Source organism: Malaclemys terrapin, chromosome 1 (assembly GCF_027887155.1).
Source record: "Malaclemys terrapin pileata isolate rMalTer1 chromosome 1, rMalTer1.hap1, whole genome shotgun sequence".
Lineage (NCBI taxonomy): Eukaryota > Metazoa > Chordata > Testudines > Emydidae > Malaclemys > Malaclemys terrapin.
In genome coordinates, this window is record NC_071505.1 from 135,250,607 (window position 1) to 135,276,801 (window position 26,195).

Here is a 26,195-nt window from a genome sequence, read left to right on the forward strand (position 1 = left end):
CTGAGCCCGAGCTGAGTGGTTACAGCGGGGGGAGCTGCAGGCCCAGAGCTGGGGAGCGGACGCCTGCTGTGCCCCAAGTGACACCGGAGCCGGGTGCGGTGAGCGGCTGGGGGGAGCGAGGGGGACCCTGGGCAGAGAGCCCAGCGCAGGGAGCCATCGCCAGACAGGAGGTCTTGCAGGCCAGACTTGGAGGGAGATCGTAACCCCGACCGGGGGGGGGGGGGGCTGACGCCTGTTCCCTATAGCTTGAGGGCCTGTGGCCACCGCCAGAGCAGGTGTCTGACCCGCGGTATCACCGCAGGGCAGCCAGGGCCAGGGAAGGAAGTCTGGGAGGCGTGAGGAACAGACTGTGAACTTTTCAGAGACGCTGGTTGTGGTGTCCCCGTGCCACAGAGCGGGGTGATATGCTTTCCTTTAACCCTTCCCATTTTTTTTCCTTATTATTTGACAATTGCTGTTTTATAAATTGTATTTGCTTTGAGCCGTGGGCGGCGCCTTCCCTGGAGCTGCCGTTGACCCGCCGCTGGACACCTTCCCCGAGATCCCCACCACCTCCTCCACTCCACCCCCACCCCCGAGGTCCCCGCTGCTAGCCATGGCCCTCCTCCTTGGGATGGGGGAGTGAGGAGGGACGTGGAGAGCCAGCAGCCGGTGGACTGAGGAGGCTTGGCCGGGCACTGGGACTGGCGGTTTGGCGGCAGGGGGCGGGGTCTTCAGGTGTGGGAGGAGCTGGTGCTCAGGGGGCCAGCGGCTTGGCCCGGCCCAACTCTGGTGGGGGAAAGGAGAGGGGGTTGGCAGCTCGGCCTGGTGCTGGGGCTGGCCTGGCACTTGGGGAGGCTGGTGGCTTGGCCTGGTGCTCAGGGGAGTGGGGGGAGCGGTGGGTTGGGGGGATCTGGTGGTGGTGACTCGGCCCAATGTGGCTTGGGCGGGCGGGCTGGGGCTCCTCCGGTCATGGGGGCCCCTCAGGGCTTCTCCTTTTATGGGTGTGTGTGTTTTTTCCGGGTTCCGGTGTGTGGGAGAGGGGGACCTTGGGCAGAAGGGGTGGGGCCAGTGGGCTAGCCTCCCCAAAGCGGGGGTTCACTCGCTGCCCATGCTTTGAACTATATGTAATGATCAGTGGGTCAGGGAAGTGTCTAGTGTGAAGAGATTAACCTGGAGTGAGGACACCCTCGACCCTGTCCTAAGTGACCATGACAAGACCTGGGGTCAAGCCTCCCAGGAATACCGGACACAGCTTCATTGGGGTTACGAGGACTCTGCCACACAGGAGAGTGGAAGGGGAGTCCTTGAAGTCAGGCAGGCCTCTGGGTAAGGGGAGGTGGAGTAAGGACTCAGATCCTTTCGCTAGTCCATTTCAGCGGGATAGTGTATAAGCCAGGAAAGTTTCTCACTGTGGGAGCACTCCCCCGCTTACACATGTACATCAGTCTCTCTCTCTGAGGCTTCTGAACTTAATTGGAAGTTTTCCATTTGGGAAGATCTTGAGCGCTGCAATGCAGCCTAGGAGACGACACCTCTCATGATGCCTTGGGGAAGGGGGGAGAGAGAAAGCAAGCGAGCCAGAGCCTTCCACTTTCAGGGAATGCAAAGAGAGCGTGCGATGGGCTCCATTTTGGAGAGGAGCTGAGATTGCTTAATGGCGCTCTGTCCAAACCACAAGCTGCCATTAGAAAGCCAGAAGCTGCTGCTGAGAGCCTGCTGGGGCTTTGATGAAGCAAGGAGCCTCAGAGGCTGTTGTGGGCTTCCTTGGAGCCCAGGCAGAGACTCACTGTTGTTGTGCCCAGAGCTGGCTTACGTGGGGCCTGTAGTGAAGGTGTACCGATGCTGGTTCTGGCGGGTCCCAACTGAGAGAGTCAATTCAGGACAAATTGCTTAAAGCAGGGCAGTTACAGCCCAAGGCTGGAGTTTCTATGCACACCAAGGCAAACCAAACCAGCCAAACAGAGAAGACTTTGGTTTTACCCCACTCGCTAACCATAAGTCACACAAGCAATTCCCTTAGACACTCCAGTTTCCCAGTATCACCACCAGTGCCATTCGTTATGGGGACAAATAGTTATGAAAACCAATACCCCAGTAAAAGAAAAGAGGTTCCCTTGATCCCAAAGGACCAAGCCCCAGACCCAGGTCAATATACAAATCCGATCTCACCCACAAATCACACTGTTGCCAACCCTTTAGAATCTAAAGTCTAAAGGTTTATTCATAAAAGGAAAAAGATATAGATGAGAGCTAGAATTGGTTAAATGGAATCAATTACATACAGTAATGGCAAAGTTCTTGGTTCAGGCTTGTAGCAATGATGGAATAAGCTGCAGGTTCAAATCAAGTCTCTGGAATACATCCCCCGCTGGGATGGGTCATCAGTCCTTTGTGTAGAGCAGGGGTCTCGAACATGCAGCCCGCAGGGCTATTTCCTGCGGCCCGCCAAGCGGCCCGTGCCTGCCCCCCCCGGCCTACCTCCAGGCCAGGGGTGGGCAAACTACAGCCACAGGATTGCCCCCTTCGAGTCCTGCACCGCTCCATGAAGTGTCTGGCATCACGTCCCTGCGGCTGGGGAGGGGTGGGGGTGTGTGTTGCTCTGGCTTCCAGGCAGGCACCGCCCCCCCCCCCCGCATCTCCCATTGGCCAGGTTCCCTGTTCCCTGTTCCCTGTTGCGGCCAATGGGAGCTTCAGGGGAGGTACCTGGAGGAGCGGCAAGCAGCGTGTGGAGCCCTGTGTCCCCCTCCCCCAGGGGCTGCAAGGACATGGTTCCAGCTACTTCCCGGAGCGGGGTGGAGCCGGCAGCTTGCCCTGGCCCCGGTGTGCGCCACTGCCACCCTGGAGCCCGAAGCCCTCCTGCACCCCTCTCCCCAACTCCCTGCCCTGAGCCCCCTGCCTGCACCCCAACTCCCTGCCCTGAGCCCCCTGCCTGCACCTCAACCCCCTGCCCTGAGCCCCCTGCTGCATCCCACACCCCTTCTGCACCCCAACCCCCTGCCCTGAGCCCCCTGCCTGCACCCCAACTCCCTGCCCTGAGCCCCCTGCCTGCACCCCACACCCCTCCTGCACCCCAACTCCCTGCCCTGAGCCCCCTGCCTGCACCTCAACCCCCTGCCCTGAGCTCCCTGCTGCATCCACACCCCTCCTGCACCCCAACCCCCTGCTGCATCCCACACCCCTTCTGCACCCCAACTCCCTGCCCTGAGCCCCCTGCCTGAACCTCAACCCCCTGCTGCACCCCAACCCTGTGCCCTGAGCCCCCTGCCACATCCCACACCCCTCCTGCACCCCAACCCCCTGCCCTGAGCCCACTGCATGCACCCAATCCCCTGCTGCACCCCAACTCCCTGCCCTGAGCCCACTGCCTGCACCCAACCCCCTGCTGCACCCCAACTCCCTGCCCTGAGTCCCCTGCTTGCACCCCAACCCCCTGACCTGAGCCCCCTGCTGCATCCCACACCCCTTCTGTACCCCAATCCCCTGCCCTGAGCCCCCTGCCTGCACCCAACCCCCTGCCTGAACTTCAACCCCCTGCCCTGAGCCCCCTACTGCACCCCACACCCCAACCCCCTGCCTTGAACCCCCTGCTGCATCCCACACCCCTTCTGTACCCTGAGCCCCCGCCTGCACCGCAACTCCCTGCCCTGAGCCCCTGCCACACCCCTCATGCACCCTCTGGGGGGAGAGAAGGGGAGGAGTTGGGGTGGGGACTTCAGGGAAGGGGTTGGAATGGGGGCAGGAAAGGGGTGGGAAGAGGCGGGGCCTCATGGAAGGGCTGGAGTGGGGGCAGGGCCAGGGGTAGTGAGGGGTGTGTGTGTCGGTGATGTGGCCCTCGGGCCAATGAACTAGCCCTCATGTGGCCCTCGTGGTCATTTGAGTTTGAGACCCCTGTGTAGAGTTTCTGTTTGTAGCAAAGTCCCTCCAGAGGTAAGAAGCAGGATTGAAGACAAGATGGAGGAGCTGCAGCAGCTTTTTATAGTCTCTTGCCATGTGGTCTCAGCTTTCTTTGTCCCAAAGACAAGCTATCCAGCACATGGCATGGAAAAACCTCAGAGTACTGTCCATAGGCATCTCCCTGCATACCTTGTTGAGTCAAAAGGTGTATTTGCCTTCTCTCAATGGGTCAATTGTATAGCTGATGGTCCTTAATGGGCCATCAAGCAGGCTAGGCACAGCTGACAACAACTTGTCTGGGGTGTCACCCAGAAGCATAGCAAAAGTTTGAAATACAGACAGTATAGAGCCAATATTCATAACTTCAGCTACAAAATTGATACACACATATAGATAGCATAATCATAACCGGCAAACCATAACCTCTCCATAGACCCCTTACACGACAATCTTTATACAATATTTGCTGTAAATATATAACAGTGGTCACAACAGTGATCTAAATTACAGATTATGTCAATAACGTCACAGAAGGCAGTGTGAGTAACCACCACCCTCATTTGGGAAGGTGCAAGGGGCAGGGGGTAGCAAAGAGACTTCAAGGGGTTGTCCTGAGAAGAGGTGGAGTGGTGTTGTCATCTAACAGAACCCAGAGTTGCTGACGTCTGGTTAAAACAACTCGTCTTCAGAGGAGTTGTGCAGCTTGGAATGATGCCACATTAGAATGACTCTGCCTCTTGTTGCCTTGGCTGGTCAGATTTAGTGGAGCAACAGAGTGCTGTCCTCAGCTTCATGACCTTCAAGTGCATTTACAACTCTGAAATCCAGAGGTCCGGGGTGGGGTAAATTGTGGCAGTGTAAATGCAAGTTAGATACCTTTCATTTACTGCTGTAAAGTATTTGTTAATTGATTTATCGAACTGCCCGCTGCTGATTTAAATTAGTTGTGACATTTAATCGCAGTCTGTTATAGCATGTTTCCTTAAAACGTTAAGTAAAGCTGTGTTAACTCTAATCTAAGTGCATATTGGGGGTATATTGTTTATAATTGGTATTTCTGAGTTAGACCCAATGCACAGATTAGCTCAGGTTTATTCCTGGAGGCTCCCAAGGCACGTCATTGTGTGTACAGGGCCCAGCCAGGTGGAGGCACAGCCAATTTTAGTCTCCTTTACAAGTAAAAGGACTGCAGCGGAGAGGTAGGTAGAGGATTCCCTCCTATCCAATATCACCATTGAGATACTTCTTTACTGTCAACAGCATCAGGTGCCCGGGCATACAGGCAAGTGTTGCCAGCTGCCGACTAACCCAGGGAGGAAAGCGGGGGGGGGGGGGGGGGGGGGGGGGCAAGAAAGAGGGAAGGAGGTTTACACAAGTAATGCAGTTTACATCTGCTCTACTTTTGTTTCTGCTTCTGCCAATGGGAGTGCAGGTGGGGTGGGGTCAGCTGGGTCCGGTGGCCAATGGCAGGACAGAGAGTAGATTTGAAGTGCTGCAGGGTTGGGTGGAGGTACAGGCATAGGCACAGAGCCCAGGCAGTGTTTGGTGAAGGCAGGTATAAGGCAGGGGAGGAATAGAGCCGAGGCAGGATGCTCTCTAAAATTAACTAGAAACTGTTGGTCAGCATGCTGGGTTCTCTAATCTCTAGTGTTTCTGTTATCAGGAATAGAAAGTGAAAGGGAGAAACACACACCAGTAAAACAGGACACAGCCTGGGAGGCTGTAGTGAAAGCCATGGCCACTGGCTGGAACAGAGGTAAAGATGCAGAGAGAGAGAGAGAGAGTGTGTGTGTAAATATATACATATATGCTTGTGTGTCTATATCCATACAGTATAAGTGTGCATTTATCTGTGTTAAAGCCTATTTGAATATATGGGCATATATATGTATGTGCATCTGTATGGCTGTTGTGAATCTATGTATATAATATATAGTAGATGCCTCCAGTCTGTTTATCTCTGTGAGTTTATTTATACCCAAACTGTATTTTAGTTACTAACTTTTTAATAAAGATAAAGTAAGTGACAATAAAATGATTTTCTTGCTTAAATCCCAAAAGAGTGCTTCTTACAAAAACAAAAGGTGAGAGAATACAGCAGAGCTGAGGCAGTCTAGGTTACAAATTACAAGAGGTACATGTACAAAGTTATAGAAAATATATATATTTTTAAATTAGTTCATCCCATTGGACCCATCTTCCCTCAAACAGCTCAGATTTGTGTGTGTGTCTATATCTGTGTGTCTGTCTGTAGGGGCTTATCTACAATAGAAAACTTGCACCCATATTCTTTCTAGGTATGTGCATGTGTTCTTTCTGGGCCTGATCCAAAGTGCATTGAAGTCAAGGGGAGTCTTTTCAATGATTTCTATGGGCTTTGGATCAGGCCAGAGCTGAGTATGTGTCTGTGCATGTCTGGACATGTTTTGACTATCCCTGCATGCTTGTGTGTGGGCTCCCAGATTGAGTTGAAAATGGTAGAATCATGGAAATGGCAGACAAAGTACTGATGAAGGAGTTTTAAAGATACAGACTCTTTGTTACGACTAACTCCTGGTGCTGAGGAGAAAATGAGAAGTTTACAAGTGTTCCGTGCAGTTTGCTCTCAGTGTTCCCATGGCATGTCAATCCTTTTTTGTCTCATTGAGACTCTCAATACAAATAACAAAGGATGGTTATTCTGTTCCAAAACAGAACCAACCTGAGCATGTCACCTGAGAAATCTCTATTTAAAAAACACTATTAATTTTATTTTCAAACTTATTATTGGCAGCATCCACATTTTAAAATAAAATAAAGGTTTAAAAAAGAAGAAAGGAAAGAACAGATATTTGGGCATTGGTGGGATCATACAGTTATAAATGACATTTTGAGGGCCTGAGTCCCGTTGATTTCAATGTCCTAGATATTATTATTAATGTTATTTTATTATTTATTAATAATTATGATTTTTCACTGTTCCATAGCAAGTAATGGGCAGTCTCCCTTCCCTACTCATGATTAAATTAATGGCCATATTGGGGGCCAGAATGATCCCTTATCCACCTCCACTATCCTCAGGATACTGCACATTAGCAGGGAGTTGCTTTCCTCAGGAGTACTGATTAGAAATTGTCCATTGAGAACGAACAATTGTAGGCCACATGGGCCCAGTGAGGATGCATTGGGAGGCCTCCCTTTTTGTCTTCCCCCATGTTTCTCTCTGTACAGCAGGTGACTCTTTTGTCTTCCCCCCAGGTCATGTATCCAGAGACATCACGCAAGGGTGAGAATGAAAGCACCATACCCACGTCCTTCACAAGGTTTACAGAGAAAGTGGGAGCTGGGAAGATTCAGATCTCACTCCCCTCTCATCAGTGTGACACTAGATTTAACTCTCCTTCTTCCCTGCCTCTCTCTCTTTTCTTCCATCACTATCTCTGAGTCTCCTATCCTTCTGTGAGTTCCCTTTTCATTTATCTGTGCCTCCTTCCCATCCCTCTCATTTTTAACTTGCTGTGACTGGCAAGGTCTTAGCGATAAAGCTGCAATCAGTGACTCCTTGGGATCTCTCTCATGTTTCAGGTGGAAGATATGCCAGGAGGATTTTGTGGAGAATTATGACCCAAGTGTCCTTCCAAGTGTGACTTACCTTCTCTATGAAATCACGTGGAACTCTCGCAGAAGGCCCTGGCAAAGATGGATCTGTAGTGCTGGCGGTGAGCATGCTGAAACGTACTTCCTGGAAGATGTCTATAGAAAGCTAAGATCTAATCCTTTTGTCCACTGCTCCATCACCTGTTACATATCCTGGAGTCCCTGTGGGTACTGCTGCCAGGAGATCATAGATTTTCTGGAGAAAATGCCTAATTTGAGTCTAGTCATTTATGTATCACGGCTCTACTGGCACCAAGTCGAAAACAATCGTAACGGACTGTGGAACCTGGAGAATATCGGAGTGTCCATCCAAGTCATGGATCTCCCAGGTAATGACTAAACCTCCCAGGTAATGACTCATAAGGTTACAGGGTCTGGATGGTTCAGAGGGGATTAGTAATGGGACTGGGGGCATTTTGCCTTTAGGTCACTGGTTCCAATTCATCGCTGGTCAATGACCAGCTGAAGTTGTATATTAATTATGGAACCTCTCACTGCTGAGTCAGCAATTCCAATCTGTCTCAAGTCTTGGGAGGATTGTGCAATGGGATGCAGAGCTTTGCCTCTTTAGGTCTGTGACTGAAAGACACTATCCGACAGCCATTTTGTGGCTTATGTGAAATGAGCTGGTGGTTGCAGGCAAATTCCTAACAGGGCAGGTGACGATCACTAAAACCTCCATCCCTGCTGGCACTTACTGATCCCCTTGTCTCAGCACAGAGGCTGAGGCATGAATGAGCTGTAAAAAGTGAAAGCCCCTTTTACTGCTAGAGGTGGGAACTCAGAACTGAGGCAGTGCACGTTGGTGAGCCCATGTGCATGGGTGAAGCTGGTTTGGTTGCCACTGTCTCTAATGTTCCATTCAGAGAATAAACAAAGAACACCAGCCTCCTTCATGGTGCAGTCAGTCTGGCACATTTCCACATTGTCAATTTCACCTGAGAACATATCATTATATTTAAATGTAGGGGCATGTGTTTGAAGCTGTTTTTAATCCAGCCCCAGTGTAAAATCGACTCACGCACTGATGCTGTGCTGTTGCTGCTAATTATGAAGAAATAGATGATATTTTACTTTCCTGTCAATACATAAATGACCTGTCCCAGGTGAATAAGTGAGGGAAATATTGGAAGGTCGGTTTAATGAGGCCTCCCCTGGACAGAAAGATGGAAAAGGCTAGGAGAACATGAGTTCCAAATGCTAGTGTATCCTTGGCTTCCGTCAGCTGGTTCTTCCTAAGGGTGATGTGTCTCCATGTGAGAAGCCCATTGCATGACCTTGCTCCCTTGAGCCTGGCTGATCTCTGAGTGGGCTGAGTCCACTGATGTCTCCTTCAGCTCATAAGTGAATACTTCCATTTCCCCAGATTATAGCTACTGTTGGAGAACATTTGTCTATGATGAGGACAAGGATGAAGATGATTATTGGCCCAGGCACTTTGCTCCATGGATAATGCTATATTCTCTTGAACTCCAGTCCATCCTTCAGGTCAGTGGAACTTTAGGGAGGGGGAATGTGCATCCAGAAATGATCCACAGTCACATGCAGAACCCATTTTCTGAACTGGACATTTCCTTGGCCTCCTTTGAAATCTCCCTGGTTCTGTGAGAGTTTTTCCTGCAGCTGAGTTATAACACATGGTGATTCCCAGATGAGCTCATGGGGATGCTAAAAGGACAGGAAAAGGTTCTTCACATCTTTTGTGGCATTTAAACACCTCTGTGGTTTGCTTTATTGCAAAGCAGTATAAATGTAAAAAGGGTCCTGTCCTTTTAAGGGACAAACACAACAGGATTTTCCTCAGTCAAAGTATAAAGCAAAGGTTTAGAGCAGGGTGGCCAACCTGAGCCTGAGAAGGAGCCAGAATTTACCAATGTACATTGCCAAAGAGCTACGGTAATGTCAGCAGCCACCCATCAGCTCCCCAGCCCCCAGTGCCTCCTGCCTGCCCTCACCAATCAGTGCCTACTCCCCCCTCCCAGTGCAATCAGCTGTTTCACTGCACAGGAGGCTATGGGGGGAGGGGAGAGGAGTGAGGGCATGGCAGGCTTTGGGGAAGGGGTGGAGTGGGGGCAGGGCTTGGGGCAGAGCAGGGGGTTGAGCAGTGAGCACCCCCCTGCACATTGTAAAGTTAGCATCTATAGCTCCAGCCCCGGAATTAGTGCGTAGGTAAGGAGCTGCATATTAACCTCTGAAGAGCCGCATGCAGCTTCGGAGCCACAGATTGGCCACCCCTGGTCTAGAGCATGGCTAGGCAAGTTCCAGAGAGGGAAACCCCCCCCCCCCGAGTCCTTCTCTCAGATCCCATCCTCGACCTAGAGACCTTTCTTCCTGACCCTCCCTTGCAGACTCGACTTCCAACTCTACACAGCACATCCTTCTCTCAGGGCCCGTCTATAATAGCAAAACTGTTGTCAGGCCTCCCATCCCCCAGTCAGAGCAGGTTAACCCCTTTCCTTGCCAACGTCTGGATGGGGTTTATATTCCCTCCCAGTAATGGGGCCATAGAATGTTTCATTGAACTCCCCTAAAATCTCCTCCATTTCCAAATCACCAGTGTCAGCAACTGATCTGTAATCCACAATCAGAGCATGATGAGTAGAGCTGGTCAAAGAATGGAATTTCCCACAGAACAGAAATTCCAAGATTTTCTTTCATTCTACATTGGAACAAACCCAAGATCGTTTGAATTTTTTTGTAACCACTATCCGGAGGTGAAAGCAAGCAAGCACACCCACTGCAAAAAGACAACAGCCTGCTGACAAGAGCAGTGCTTCTCAAAGTCGGGCCGCCGCTTGTTCAGGGAAAGCTCCTGGCGGTCAGGGCCGGTTTGTTTACCTGCTGCGTCCTCAGGTTCAGCTGATCGCAGCTCCCACTGCCCGTGGTTTGCCATCCCAGGCCAATGGGGGCTGCGGGAAGCGGCGTGGGCCGAGGGATGTGCTGGCCGCCCTTCCCGCAGCCCCCATTGGCCTGGAGTGGTGAACCGAGGTCAGTGGGAGCCGTGATCGGCAGACTGGACCGCCGGGGGCTTTCCCTGAACAAGCGGTGGCCTGACTTTGAGAAGCACTGGACTCTAGAGCACACATGTGGAAGACCTAGGTTCAAGTCCCCACTCTGAATTAGACAGAGTAGGGACTTGGACCTCTGTCTGCTATTTCCCAGGTGAATGCCCGAACCACCAGGCTACTGGCTATTCTGGGAAGGGTATCCTCCCTCTGTCTTTCTCTCTTTAAATGCCATTCTGGCCTTGAGAAACCTTCCTGGCCAAAGCTCCATCATAATAGATATATTTCTGCAAGACATTTTGGTTTCGATGAAATCTGCTTGTTCTGATGAAAAACTGTTTAGTTGGAAAACTCCCCACCAGTTCTAATGATGAGTCCCTGTGACCATTAAGCATGCCATGGCACTCCTTTGAACTCACCCTGGTTCTGAATGAGATTTGAAGCATGGTGATTGCATTTACTGAGAGTTCCTGCCATGCCCGTTAAATCCCAAAGTGAGTCTAAAGTGCAAATGTTAAATTGCCAACCTCCCAAAAAGAAATTAACTTCAGCTCCCATTTTTCTCACCAGAACATTCCATCTTGCTTAAAGATTTCATCAGATGAGAATTATACTCCAGTTTTCAGCCTGTGTGTAGAAGATGAGGAACAGAAAAGAGCACTCACATCATACAATACCTATTAGCGCCAGTATCCTGGCCTGGGCAGCCAACCAGTCTCTGGAAGCCATGAGTGTCTTGAACCAGTCCATCAGCTGCTAAGCAACAGAAACCAGTTGATAGGAAACATCAACCACATTAAAACTCCACAATTTGGGGCGGGGAAGAGGATGCCGCCAAAATGGGTGCAACACAGTGACTGCTTTGCTATCACAGCATGTTTTCTCAGTTGGTGGGTTACTCTTGCATGAGTTGATAGAACAATGGTTCTCAAACTTTTACACGGGCGACCCCTTTCACATAGCAAGCCTCTGAGTGTGACCCCCCCTTATACATTAAAAACACTTGTTTATATATTTAACACCATTATAAATGCTGGAGGCAAAGCGGGGTTTGGGGTAGAGGCTGACAGCTCGCGATCCCCCCATGTAATAAACTCACAACCCCCTGAGGGGTCCCAACCCTCAGTTCGAGAACCCCTGTGATAGAACATTAGAATGTTTAATCATTCCAATTTGATTTAGTTACTCTTAGCCATTTCCTTCCCATTGGTTCAGCTTGTAGCCTTTTGAAAAGTGAATCATGTTTAAATGTTTAATGTCGTACAGTGACTGGGTAGTGTTAGCACCTGTGACTCAGTTTACGGGTTTATTCCATCACAGTTACCACAGGAATATCTTGCTTATTCTGCAGCCAATGCTGTTTCACCAAATGAACATAAAACTATATGATTTGCTTTGTGCAAGCAGTTTATAAGGAACTAACTCATTATGTATTTACATATCCAGAGACCTTAGAGAGGATTTATTTTCTGAGGTTATTTCTTTGAATTATGTTTCTCTTATAGATTTCTAGATTTTACTTTGTATCATTTGTCAACATAACATTTGAATAAAATATCTATAAGGAAGCACTGCCTTTGTTCATTTTTACATGTTCAAAATGTAAATCATATGGTACTCCTTAATAATCTCTGGTCAGTGCTAACATAAGAATGGTCCAATGTATGACATCACAGATTGTTCTAAGAGTTGATTAAGTGCTGGGGGCAGTTCTTAAAATGAATTGACATTCCAGAAATTGGCTTTACCAGTGTTTAATTTTCCTCTAGGCTTTCCCATGGTCCTCAAACTCCATATATTGTGTTCCTTTGTGAGATCATGGAAGGCTGATCGCATCCTACGAATGAGGACTTCATATATATTCAGACATTAGCATGTATTTTCATAAAGAACATATGGCAGTGTACAAGGACAGCAAATTGTTGCAGAGAATCTGCCCAGCTATTGTGACCCTAGCATCTCCCAGCAGACTGATGCTAAGGTTAGGGAGCTCCCTGTTATTCCATTCCTGGCCTCTCCCAGCTACTGGAAAAGACTGTTAACGTATATGGGGATGGAGTGGAAATCCTCCACGGACATCAGTGAAGCTCTCCTGGATGTACTCCCAGTGTCACCTGGTTGAAATAGGGGAATTTTATTAAGGGAACATTCAGAGGTGGCTGTTCCTGCTGGGCTGTTTGTCTCACTTGGATCACAGCAGCCCCCACCGTAGATTTGCCCACTCCAAATTGATGCCCGACTGACCTGTAGCTGTCTGGCGTTGCAAACTTCCAGAGGACTATCGCCACTCGTTTCTCAGCTGTGAGGGCTGCTCTCATCTTGGTATTCTGGCGTTTCAGGGCAGGGGACAGCAAGTCACAAAGTTCCATGAAAGTGCCCTTACGCATGCGAATGTTTCGCAGCCACTGGGAATCATCCCAGACCCGCAACACTATGTGGTCCCACCATTCTGTGCTTGTTTCCCAGGCCCAGAATCGGCATTCCACGGCATGAACCTGCCCCATTAGCACCATGATGTCCAAATTGCCAGAGCCCATGCTTTTGAGAGAACTATGTCCATGTCCTCATCACTCTCGTCAGCGTGCTGCCGTCGCCTCCTCGCCTGCTTTTGAAGTTTCTGGTGCTGTATATACTGCAGGATAATACACGTAGTGTTTACAGTGCTCATAACTGCTGCGGTGATCTGAGCGGGCTCCATGCTTGCCGTGGTATGTCGTCTGGAAAAAAGGCGCTAAACAATTGTTTGCCATTGTTCTCACGGCGGGAGGGGCGACTCACGACATGGCTTACAGGGAATTAAAATTAAAATGGCTTACAGGGAATTAAAATCAACAAAGGGGAAGGGTTTGCATCAAGGAGAAACACCACAACGGTCACACCGAAGCCTGGCTAGTCATGAAACTGGTTTTCAAAGCCTCTGTGAATGTGATGCACAGCACGCCTTGCTGTGCTCTTCTAATCTAATCGCAAATAGCCTAGTCAGCAAACAGCACCAGTGAGCTTTTAAACATCCAAAGGCACGTTCTACCACCATTCTGCACTTGTTCAGCCTATAGTTGAACTGCTTCATGAGCCATGGGAGCAAGGGGTAGGTGCGACCACACGGTGCTGCCGGCTGGGAGAGCAGCCTGAGGCAGAAGCCTCCAGCTGGCATGATATTCCAGGCAGGACTCAAACTCCATTAGATGAAACTTAAGGAAGAGAATGACCTGGAGTCACTCCCATTTTTGTCCAGGCGCCCCCAACCGAACTCACCGAGGTCGGCCAGGAGCACCCATGTCTGCCCAGGCACCCCCGACCAACATTACCGAGGTCGGCCAGGAGCAACCAGGAGACGGCAGCAGACGGTGCAGTACGACTGCTAACCGTCTTTGCTAACTTGCAAAGGCAAGGAGCTGCTGCTGCTGCTGTGTGGCAATGCAGTACCATGTCTGTCAGCAGCACCCAGGAGACATACGGTGATGGTGAGCTGAGCGCGCTCCATGCTTGCCATGGTATGTCGTCTGCACGGGTAACCCAGGAAAAAAAGCGAGAAATGATTTTTTTGCCATTTCTTTCACAGCGGGAGGGAGGGGGGCCTGACGACATGTACCCAGAACCACCTACGACAATGTTTTTGCCCCATCAGGCATTGGGACCTCAACCCAGAATTCCAATGGGTGGTGGAGACTGCGAGAACTGTTGGATAGCTACCCACAGTGCTGAAAGTCAACGCTAGCCTCGGTACTGTGGACGCACTCCGCCGACTTAATGTGCTTAGTGGGGACACACACAATCGACTGTATAAAACTGATTTCTAAAAAATCAACTTCTATAAAATCGATCTAATTTCATAGTGTAGACATACCCTTAGGGAAAAGTGTATTTCCAACATAGGGCAGGTTGAGCTCCTTAAACAAGGTGAGAGTTTTGTACATTTAAGGAAATAAGACTGAATGAAAAGCCCTCTGCAATGCTTTGCTCTCCATTCCCTGCAATTAAATTACCAAGGGATTTATGAGTAGTAGGGAACAATCCAGCACCAGCTGCAGGAGATGAAGTGGATGAGTTAATAGAACTTTCCCCTCTCTCACTGCAGGGATCCTATGACATACTTTATTGTGGTCATATTAAGAAGATGCTTTTATTCATGTTTCCATGCGAGGAGGTTAAAAAGTCAACTGCAGAAACCCTATCATCAACTTTGCTGACACGTAAAGATAGGCCAAGAAAGGTGCTAAGGAGCCTGGGAGTTGCCTATAAGGCTTCCGAGGTAAGCTCAAGCTGATTTTGAAGATTTGGAATTTTGCTGTGCAGTAATCTGTAGCAGATTTGGAAAGCTGTTGTAAAAGATATTTTAGTAATGTACCAAATGCAAAATGTGTGCAAGAAATATAATGAATACAAATGACCAAAACAAGGTCATCAGGAATGGTAACATACATAAGCCAGTAAGTGAACACTTCAATCTCCCTGGTCATTCTATTACAGATTTAAAAGTCACTATCATTGAACAAAAAAACTTCAGAAACAGACTTCAAAGAGAAACAGCAGAACTAAAATTCATTTGCAAATTCAACACCATTAATCTGGTCTTGAATAGGGACTGGGAGTGGCTGGCTCATTACAGAAGCAGCTTTTCCTCTCCTGGAATTGACACCTCCTCATCTATTATTGGGAGTGGACTACATCCACCCTGATTGAATTGGCCCTGTCAACACTGGTTCTCCACTTGCCAAGTAACTCCCTGCTCTCCATGTGTCAGTATATAATACCTGCATCTGTAACTTTCACTCTATGCATCCGAAGAAGTAAGGTTTTTACTCATGAAAGCTTATGCCCAAATAAATCTGTTAGTCTTTAAGGTGCCACCAGACTCCTTGTTGTTTTTGTAGATACAGACTAACACGGCTACCCCCTGATACTCAAAACAAGGGTGTAAATAACAACTAACACTCCGGTGGTGAGACATTTGGAAAATTACAAGGCGTTTGGGAAATAACCTAAGATAATGGCTGGAATGATGAAGAAAGAAAGGTAAGGAAAGTATCCCCTGAAATTATGAGGAAAGGAGACCATCAGCAGACTGGACACAGGTTGTCAGAAATGATAGGGAGGGTCTTCCACAGCTGTTGGTAAAGGTATGCCACTCCGCGTATGTGCTGTTTTACTGACTGATTAATAAATCCAATCAAAGCTGATTTATCCAAGGGCTGTTCTTATTAAACAAATTTTAACTCGCGGAAACTGAATGTAGAATTGTAATTTAAAATTACTACCAATTATTAGCTATTGATTTGGCTATTGATGATTGACAAATCATTGATTATTATCAATAACTGTGACAAAATTTCTAAAGGAAAAAAATAAAATAAAAAACAAGCAATCTAAAAGGAGAACATAGTGCAGTAACTTAAAACAATTCAAGTCATGTCTAACAGACAGAGTTCCAGGTGTGGGAGGTCCTCACTTCCCTCCATCAGATCGAGGGCACTAAACTGGCCCCTTTGTCAGTTGTGCTTCCTCAGTGTTAGATGGATAGAGCTCTGGCAACCACCTCGATATGGATCACAGCTCATGGCTGTCAGAGCTAATAATTAATTACGTAATTAATTTTCAGGCGTCTCTTTGACAAAAGCCACTCGTCTGGGATTAAAGTAAAAATAACAACAGACAGTTCTTTGGACACCAAGGCCCAAATTCTCAAAGGTATCTAGGTACCTCACTTCCACAGATCTCCATGGGAGTGAAGTGCCTGAATACTTTGAGGATCTGGGCCTAACTGTATCTTGGGTAATAAAGAGGATGTTGTGATGCTATATGGAATCTTGGGGACACGTTAGGAGTGTATGAATACCAATATTGTAAAATTGCAATGAGTTGTGTCAGATATGCCATGTAAGATATCTGCAAAAATGTTATGATTTGCCAAATATGATGCTCTTGTGTATATATTTTTTTTATCACCTTTGTACTGTGAGTTATAGATATGTATGTATGTCTGTATTTCAAACTTGTGCTATGCTTTTGGGTGACACCCCCAGACAGTTTGGCATCAGCACTGCCTAGCCTGCTTGATCGCCCATTAAGCACCATCAGCTATACAACTGACCCATTGAGAGAAGGCAGATACACCTTGTGACTCAGCAAGGCATGCAGAGGCACACCTATGGACAGAAAAGGCTTCCAAGCCATGTGTTGGGCAGCTTGTATTTGAAAGAAAGGAAGCACAAGCTGCATGGCAAAAGACGATAAAGGCAGCTGCATCTTCTCCATTTTGTCTTCAATCCTGCTTCTGACCTCTGGAGGAACTTTGCTACAAACTGAACTCTGAAAAAAGACTGAATGGCTCATCCAAGCTGTGGATGGGTTCCAGAGGGACTTTCAAGCCAGCAACCTCATCAATACTGCTAGGAACCTGATATATGGACTTTATTATTATTTGTATGTATGTGACTGTTTTACCATTTAACATCTCACTTCTGTTCTTTCTTTTTTCTTTGTAATAAACCTTTAGTTTTAGACAGTAAAGGATTGGCAGGTAGTGTGGTATTTTGGGTAAGATCCAAACCTATACTGACCTGGTAATGTGGCTGACCCTTTGGGGTCAGAAGAACATTCGGTATATGTGAGCAGAGTTTAAAATAACTTCCCTCTGTACTGGACCTAGGTGTTGATTGGGAGCCAGAGAACTGGAATGCAATAAGGAGGCTGTGTGATTTCTTTCTTCTTGATAACCAGTGTTGGGGATTAGAAGCACAGTTTTTGAGTGGTTGGAGAGTTTAACTTCATGGTTACCCACCAGTCTTGGGAGTATCTGCTCTCCTTTTTTGCAGCCTGCCCTGACCATGGCATTTCCAGTGAGGGCTTCCCTGGGCACCCTGGGTCACAAATGTGATGCTTCTTTAGTAGTTTAATATCCAGGGTTAAACTGATCACCGGAATTGGGGTTAAGGAGCATTTCCCCTTACCTAAGGAGTATACCAGATGGGATGTCAGAGGTGCAACCTATTTAGCAGCACTGAATGTGGGTCATCTGTTAGGACCAGGTGGTTGTGAGACCCATGCAATTGATTTCTATGATCACAAAAAGGCAGAGTTGCCAGATCTTGCTTCTTCCTCTCTTCTTCTGTGTTTCTGCCACGAGATGATAACTGACTTTCTAATTATCTTTTCTAATAGGTCACTTGGCAGAAGGCACCATCCAGAGGTGAAAATGACAATTCTATATCCCCAAACCTGACCAATCCCATCAATGGTACCAGAAAGAGTGGGGAATGAAGGACACCAGATAATCTTCCTCATTCACTTTTATTCCAAATCTCTCTTTTCTTTGTCTCGGTCTCCCTCCATCTGTGGCTCTGCATTTCTCTCTTTGGCCCCTAGATTTAGCTATGTGGGAACATTACTCACTGGACTGTTTCTCATATTTCAGGTGAAAGATACAACCAAAGGTGTATCAAGGAGGTTTATGACACAAGTGCACTTCCCACGGTGACACATCTGCTCCATGAAATCAGGTGTGGCAGCAGCACCGAAATAGGGAGAAACACCAGCACCCAGCATGCTGGAATCAACTTCCTGGAAAATGCCTTCAAGGAAAAATCTCTCAATATGTTGACCCACTGCTCCATCACTTGGTTCCTCTCCTGGAGTCCTTGCTGGGAATGCTCCCAGTCTGGGGTATTGTTCCTGAAGACATACCTGAAAGTGAACCTACAAATGTATGTAGCACAGTTCTTTAGCATGAATTTGAATGCAGCCATTAAGGCTTCCATGACCTGGTGATGAATGGAGTCAGCATTAGAGTCATGGACCTCTTGGGTAACCATTTATTTTGTTTCAAAAGAGACTGGAAGAATCTCAGGGCTTGGGGGACTGGGCTATGGAACCTTTCACTTCTGAGACATTGTTTATAACAAGGACACAGGTTTGTAGTGAACAAAAGTCATTTTCATCACAGAGACAAGCACTGGACATAAATTGTCCATGGGATGAGACCGGCGCCTTAGTCTGTGATCCACAAAACCCAGCACGCCAGGTAGGGGAGCCCCCTAAACTAGCCAATCTGAGGTGCTGATGAGATTAGCTGATGTGCTAAGCCCCGCCCTTCTCTCAGAGATAAGTGACTAAATCTAACCTGCAGAGAGGTGCCTATTTCTGTTAGCGATCCGCAGCTTTTAACCCTCTCTTGGTGTTACGCACCTAAGACGTTTTCTGCAAGAAGCCAGAGGTGGAAATCAAGCAGGAGGAAGCTCCCTCATAACTTTTTTAGCCCCGTGGTAATGCATTACATCTCCTCTATGGTGCCTACATCATGTCACCTGCAGAGCTCATGGTGCTTTACAAAAGTAAGTGTCTTTACTCTCATTTTACAGATCGGGAAACTGAGTGACAGAAGTGAAGTGACCCACAGTCTCACTGAATGAGAGTGGCAGAACCAGGATTTCTGATTGTCAGGATCATATTTTAACTACAGTATGTCCTTCTCTTATGGGATTCTCATCAGACTTCCAAGAGTAATGCTCAATACTTTCAGACTTAAGTGGTTGCTTCTTTCCACGGTACACTATGGAGAGAAGTGCCCCTGCTGGTGCATAGTGCCAGCTGAGGGGTTCCGCTATGTACATTACACATTGGGGCCATCCAGATCCCAGTCTCAGCTAGACACTGAGAGAATCAAGCTACCTCACTGGTCAGATTAAAAAGAGATGTCCTGTTGAGTGCTATCCACATATCGATGGCATCACCATACAAACTATTTCACTGTCTCATCTCACAGCCTCATTGGACAAAAGGAGCAACAGGACAGAGCCGTGTGGCTGCCCACACAGAGCTTCCACAGGCCAAAGGCAACCAACACAACCCTGTCTCTGCTTAAAAACAAAAGGATGAAGTCACCCCATCTGTTTCCACTAGGGGGACACAGACTTTGTGGTCTGTGGGAGCAAAGGCTTCTGAAAGAATAAAGAAAATCATCCTGGATGGACACTTTGGGTCCCTTTGAGTTCAATGAGACCAGGATGTCACCCTTGATCTTTGTCCTTTACCAGGAGCAGGTCATCATCCAAGGAGACCAGAGCTGTCTCGGTGCCAAGAGCCAGCCTGCCAGTGGTTCAGAAAAACAGAGGATTCCAGAAAATCCTACAGTTATTTCCCCACATATTAAAGTGCAAAACTGGGAGTCAGTAGATATGAGGTGCATCCTTGGCTTTGCTACAGACTTTCTGTGTGGCCTTGGGCAAGTCATTAAACCTTTTTATGCCTTATTTTCCATATCTGTAAAACAGGGATAATACTCCCCTACATTCTATTTTATACAGGTTCTCCTACCACGCTCATCACTGCAATATCTGAGTGACTCCCAGTAATGCATTAAGCAATTTAACTAACATCGGTCATGTGTTTGTTCTCTCATTCTCTCCCCAGCAGAAAATGGAGTGTCCAGAGGAGTGTCTTGTATGGAATTTTTTTTTAGCATATATGTGTGTGTGTATGTGTGTGCAACCATATTGTTATTTCTCTCTCTCTCACACACACACACACACACACACGCACATTGCGATATGTTTATGTTCAGGTCAAAGACTAGAATTGCATGAGGTATGAGATGGTTCTTAGTTCCTGGGATCCTTCATTTCAGTCACAGACCAGCCCTTGAGAAAGTTCTGTCTCCTGCAGCAAATCCCAGGGGTTTCTGAGATTAGCTGTATTCTTGTAAGTGAGGTACTCAGGTACTATGGTGAGGGGGGGCCATAGAAATTCCTATGAATACAGCACCCAGCCCAATCAGATCCTAGTCCATAACTGGAGCTCCTAGGCCCTATGACTATTATAAATAAGAAAGAACAATCAAAATGAATTCTCATTAATCTCCCCAAAATGGGCTGTTAGAAAGAGGGTGATAACTGAGGTGAAGATCAGCTACACAACCAAGGACCAACAATTGGTCTTTTAAGAGACACACAAAACTATGGTGATGAGGGTCAGAAAGGAAAGCTGGTGGCATCCTGCCCTCCCCTATAGCGACACTGACAGTTTCCACCAATAATCAAGCTTCCTCCTGTTAAATTTTCAGAACTATATGAAAACTGCAGGTAACAATTATTATGTAATCCAGGAAGTGTTATTTACACATTTTTACCAGTTATCCCTGCTATTCAAGTATAACCCCAGTGGACACTGCCAGTTTGATATAGCTCAGCCATGGAACAGACTCACTCAGAATGAGGGGAGAATTTAGGGGAGACCCATGAGAAGTTAAATGGCATCATGAACCCACCAGACCCAGAATGCATTATAGATCAGCTGTGGAACCTCGGGGGGGGAGGGGTGGCTGTTGGGAAATGTGTTTCTCTGAGGATGGCTGTGAAATATTCTCTTTGGCAGCCAAGGATGGAATCAGTGACCAGTGACAGTGCTGCTGTCAGGGACAAGGAACTGAGTTCTGCTCCTGGCTACTGCTCCTACGCCCATTGCCATCCTCCGTGACCCACAGAGATGAGTGTCAAGGGAAACAAGGCTGTGGCTGAAAAAACAAACCACAAGTTTCAAGTGAAATTCTCTCTCTTCTCCCACCCATAACACAAATATAATAAGAAACCTAGAGGTTGCTGGAGGATCCCAGCCCCAGTTATAGATCATAGAGTCTCTACACAGTTGCTTTCTGAGGCCAGCTGACAAGTGCCCTATGCACGTTGCTCTCTACACAAGTGCCCTCTATGATGCCTCCTCACTGTGTGTTCTGGGGGGTGGGGGAAATTTCAAGGGCAGTTTTGGGCTTAGGCTGCCTTACCACGCAGGGAGCAATGCCCAGGACTGTGGCAAAGGATATATTTCTTCCCCTGCACTAAATATTGGTAATCTCCCCTCCATTCCCGCCACGCATCTAGGTGCCCGTGATAAGTCCAAAGTCACAGTGGGGTAAAAGGGCTGTTTCAAGTTGGTGAACAACAAGTACATTTATTCCCAAAGTGACTAAATTTCATAATCTAAAGAAACAAGAAATGGAGGGGCCACATCTTAATAACTGTCTCTCTTGATGTCTCTTAATAACTCTCTTCCCCATTCAGCGACATGACTCCCACTTTTTAAATCATGGGTTTCCTTAAAATTATATGAAGACTTCAGAGAGTTTAACCACGGAATCAATTTTTGATAGGAATACTGCTGGAATTCTTTGTGTGAGCTTAAAACTGATGTTTTGCTCCAGAAGGCGAGAAGGGTTAAAAGAAGAGGCTCCTGGCTCAGCTTTAGTGGTCAGAGGCTTTGTAAACCACTTCTCTTTGAGTCTAGAGAAAGAATATCTTCACATTCCTTAACAAGGGGGAGACGTCCCCTTCCAGCTTTTCATGCCTGTGTCTTAGGCCTGGTCTACTCTAGGAGGTTATGTCGAATTTAGCAGCGTTAAATCGAATTAACTCTGCATCCGTCCACACAACAAAGCTATTTAGTTCGACATAGAGGTCTCTTAAATTCGACTTCTGTACTCCTCCGCAATGAGGGGAGTAGCGCTAAATTCGACCTGGCCATGTCGAATTAGGGTAGGTGTGGATGGAAATCGACACTAATAGCTCCGGGAGCTATCCCACAGTGCACCACTCTGTTGATGCTCTGGACAGCAGTCCGAGCTCGGATGCTCTGACCAGCCACACAGGAAAAGCCCCAGGAAAATTTGAATTCCTTTTCCTGTCTGGCCAGTTTGAATCTTATTTCCTGTTTGGACATCGTGGCGAGCTCAGCAGCACTGGCAATGATGCAGAGCTCTCCAGCAGAGATGGCCATGCAATCTCAGAATGAGAAAGAGGGCCCCAGCATGGACTGATTGGGAAGTCTTGGATCTGATCGCTGTGTGGGGCGATGAGTCCATGCTTTCGGAGCTGCGATCGAAAAGACGGAATGCGAAGATCTACGAGAAGATCTCCAAAGCCATGACAGAGAGAGGATACAGCCGGGATGCAACGCAGTGCCGCATGAAAATCAAGGAGCTGAGACAAGGGTACCAGAAGACCAAAGAGGCAAACGGACGCTCCGGATCCCAGCCCCAGACATGCCGTTTCTACGAGGCACTGCATTCCATCCTAGGTGCGGCCGCCACCACTACCCCACCACTGACCGTGGACTCTGAGGATGGGATATTGTCGACGGCTGCTTCCTCGGAGATGTTAGCGGACGGGGAAGATGAGGAAGGAGATGAGGAGGATGAGGCAGTCGACAGCGCTTACAACGCTGATTTCCCAGACAGCCAGGATCTCTTCATCACCCTCACGGAGATCCCTTACCAACCCTCCCCAGGCGTTAACCCTGACCCTGAATCAGGGGAAGGATCAGTCGGTAAGTGTTTTAAACATGTAAAGATTTATTATGAACAGAACATTAATATTAACAGTGGGTTTTTTCATTATTAGTTTGCCCTAGGCACTTAAAGTTTTAGTCTTTGGCAGTGCAACTACTGCCAAAAAATCTAACAATGTCCCGTTTATCATGATTGGTTTGCCCTAGGCGCTCTACTGTTTAGTCCTTGCCAGTGCAGCTACAGTAAAATTCGGTCTATATGTCCGGGGATAGAGCTGAAATCCTCATGGGACATCTCCATGAAGCTCTCCTGGAGGTAATTGGAAAGCCTTTGCATGAGGTTCCTTGGGAGAGCGGCCTTGTTGTGTCCTCCGTAGTAGGAAACGTTCCCGCGCCAGGCTAGCAGCAAGTACTCCAGGATCATTGCTTTGCAGAGCATGGTGGCATACAGCCCTGGTCTTTGCAGGCTTTCCCGAAGCATGCGTTCTTTGTTGCTCTCTGAAATCCTCATCAGAGTGATGTCGCTCATGGTGACCTGCTTTGAATTAGGGGAATGTTAGTATTAGGACTGCTTGCCTGTTCCTTTACAGAACTGTAACTGGCGGTTTACAGCCATGCGGTGGAGGCGGGAGAGGGGCAGCATACAGGGATCTTTCCCGGGGACAGCCCCGAGGGGGTGGGACAGGGGCAGAGTTCATGCTTGCCGGATTGCTGGCAGCAGGAACTGGCCAACGCTAGGAGCATTGCTTTGAACATGAAAGTAGGGCAGTGCTATTATTAAAGTTTTAAGCTGCCACAAGTCTACGGCTTACCATGTCAGCCTGATACCCAAATTCCGCTGTCCGGCCACGCTTGTCTAATCTGCACTGCAAGACCCCAGGCACTGAATGCGAAGGCCGAAAATTCGACCTTGTCCTGAGTGCGCATGTGATAGGTGCTGTGCATGGTCTTGTTCACAGAGAAAGACTATGTTCTTTGTTCACCAAAAAATTTATCTTTCTGAGGAATTCACTCCCTTTTTCCCATCCCACAGCTGTGACTGTCTCCCGACCTACCCTGGCATCATGCTCCCAGAGGCTGGCGCAGAAAGAAAAGAACACGGGGCAACATGTTCTCAGAACTTATGGGCTGCTCCCGAGCCGCGGCAACCCAGCAGACCCAGTGGAGGGAGAACATGTCGCAATACCAGCGAGCACACAGCGAACAGGAGGAGAGGTGGCGGCAGGAAGACCAGCAGGCGACTCAAACGCTGCTTGGACTAATGAGGGAGCAAACGGACACGCTCCGGCGCCTTGTGGATGTTCTGCAGGACCGGAGGCAGGAGGACAGAGCCCCGCTGCAGTCTATCTGTAACCACCCTCCCCCGCCACAAAGTCCCATTCCCCCCTCACCCAAAGTACCAAGAAGGAGGGGCGGCAGAGTCCGTGAAAACTGTCACTCGACCCCTGCAGACCGCTCAAGTACCAGAAGGCTCTCATTCCCCAAAATTTGATAAGTCCTTTCCTTCCCGCCTCACCCAAGCCCCCGTCCCAGTTTCATTCCCTAACTGTGTAGTTGCTAATAAAAAATACGTTTGTGTTAATTACTGTTTCCATCATGTTTTTTTAGAGGACAGTATGTTTGAAGGGGGGGAAGGGGGTTGGTAATTGGACAGGACAGTCACCTTTACTAGGGTACAGACACGGGGGCAGGTTCAGCAGCAGGTCACACACACATTGCAGTCACTAGGCACCCTGGTCAGTCTGGGAGGTGGTTTTCATTTTCTGGGGGAGGGGGGGAGGCTATGTGACTTTGTGGCGGGGGAAGGTGGTTAGAGATCTTATGCAGCGGTCCTGATCCTGGATCACAGAGCCACGCAGCAGGGGATCTGTAACCGTCCTCCCCCTGCCACAAAGTCACATAGCCCCCACACACAGAGTCCCGAACAGGGGGGGTAGCAGGATCCGTTGAAACAACCAGTCCACCAGTGCGGACCACTCTAGAAGCAGGAGCCTGTCATTCCTCAAGTTTAGAAGCGTCCTTTGCATCATTACACTACACCCGCTCCCCACCACAGTCTGCGTCCCAGTTTCAACACTTTACCGTGAAAACAGTAATAAAGGAAATGGTGTTCATTAACAAATTTCCAGTGATTTTATTTTTAAACATGTGTTGGAAGGGGGGGAAGGGGTGAACGGGGTATGAAACTGGAGAGGATAGTGAACATTCACTGGGTAAAGAAACGGGGGCAGGTTCAGCTTCTCTGTAAACAAACGTAATAGTCACAGGTTACCCTACTCACTCAGGAACCTAGCTTTCAAAGCCTCCCGGATGCACAGTGCGTCCCGCTGGGCTCTTCTAGTCGCACGGCTGTCTGGCTGGGCGTAATCAGCAGCCAGGCTATTCGCCTCAACCTCCCACCCCACCATAAAGGTCTCCCCCTTGCTCTCACAGAGATTGTGGAGCACACAGCAAGCTGCAATAACAATGGGGATATTGGTTTTGCTGAGATCAGAGTGAGTCAGTAAGCTTCTCCATCTCCCCTTGAGACGTCCAAAAGCACACTCCACCACCATTCTGCACTTGCTCAGCCGGTAGTTGAAGAGTTCTTTTTCACTGTCCAGGGCGCCTATATAGGGCTTCATGAGCCAGGGCATTAGCGGGTAGGCTGGGTCCCCGAGGATCACTATAGGCATCTCCACAGCCCCAACAGTTATTTTCTGGTCCGGGAAGTAAATACCTTCCTGCAGCCGTCTAAACAGACCAGAGTTCCTGAAAACACGAGCGTCATGAACCTTGCCCAGCCATCCGACGTTGATGTTGGTAAAACGTCCCCTATGGTCCACCAGTGCTTGCAGCACCATTGAAAAGTAGCCCTTTCGGTTAATGTACTGGCTGGCCTGGTGGTCCGGTCCCAGGATAGGGATGTGAGTTCCATCTATAGCCCCACCGCAGTTTGGGAATCCCATCGCTGCGAAGCCATCTATGATGACCTCCACGTTTCCCAGGGTCACTACCTTTGACAGCAGTACCTCAATGATTGCGTTGGCTACTTGCATCACAACAACCCCCATGGTAGATTTGCCCATGCCAAAGTGGTTCACGACTGACCGGTAGCTATCTGGCGTTGCAAGCTTCCAGAAGGCTATGGCCACTCGCTTCTGGACAGTCGGGGCTGCTCGCATCCGTGTGTCCTTGCGCTTCAGGGCAGGGGACAGCAACTCACAAAGTTCCATGAAAGTTCCCTTCCACATGTGAAAGTTTCGCAGCCACTGTGATTCATCCCAGACCTGCAGCACTATGCGGTCCCACCAGTCCGTGCTTGTTTCCCGTGCCCAGAATCGCTGTTCCACAGCATCAACATTACCCATTGCCACCATGATGTCCACGGCGCGGGGTGCCGTGCTTTGTGACAGGTCTGTGCCA

The 26,195-nt window shown here is 48.4% G+C and overlaps 1 protein-coding gene across 5 annotated transcripts; it reads left to right on the forward strand.

Annotated features, from left to right (window-relative positions):
• On the forward strand, positions 1-12,346 carry LOC128843272 (C->U-editing enzyme APOBEC-1-like). 5 transcript variants are annotated; one of them, XM_054039978.1, is made up of 6 exons: positions 1-93; positions 5,540-5,632; positions 7,114-7,314; positions 7,441-7,841; positions 8,879-9,000; positions 11,088-12,067. In XM_054039978.1, the coding sequence occupies exons 3-6, from the start codon at positions 7,148-7,150 to the stop codon at positions 11,199-11,201; spliced, it is 804 nt and encodes a 267-aa protein (XP_053895953.1). In that variant the 5' UTR covers positions 1-93; positions 5,540-5,632; positions 7,114-7,147; the 3' UTR covers positions 11,202-12,067. The 5 variants fall into 5 exon arrangements, with proteins under 5 accessions (XP_053895953.1, XP_053895984.1, XP_053895976.1 ...); XM_054040009.1 differs by having other exon boundaries at positions 3-93; positions 7,114-7,141; XM_054040001.1 differs by lacking the exon at positions 1-93 and adding an exon at positions 5,423-5,431 and having other exon boundaries at positions 7,114-7,141.
• Positions 12,347-26,195: the final 13,849 nt, after the last annotated feature.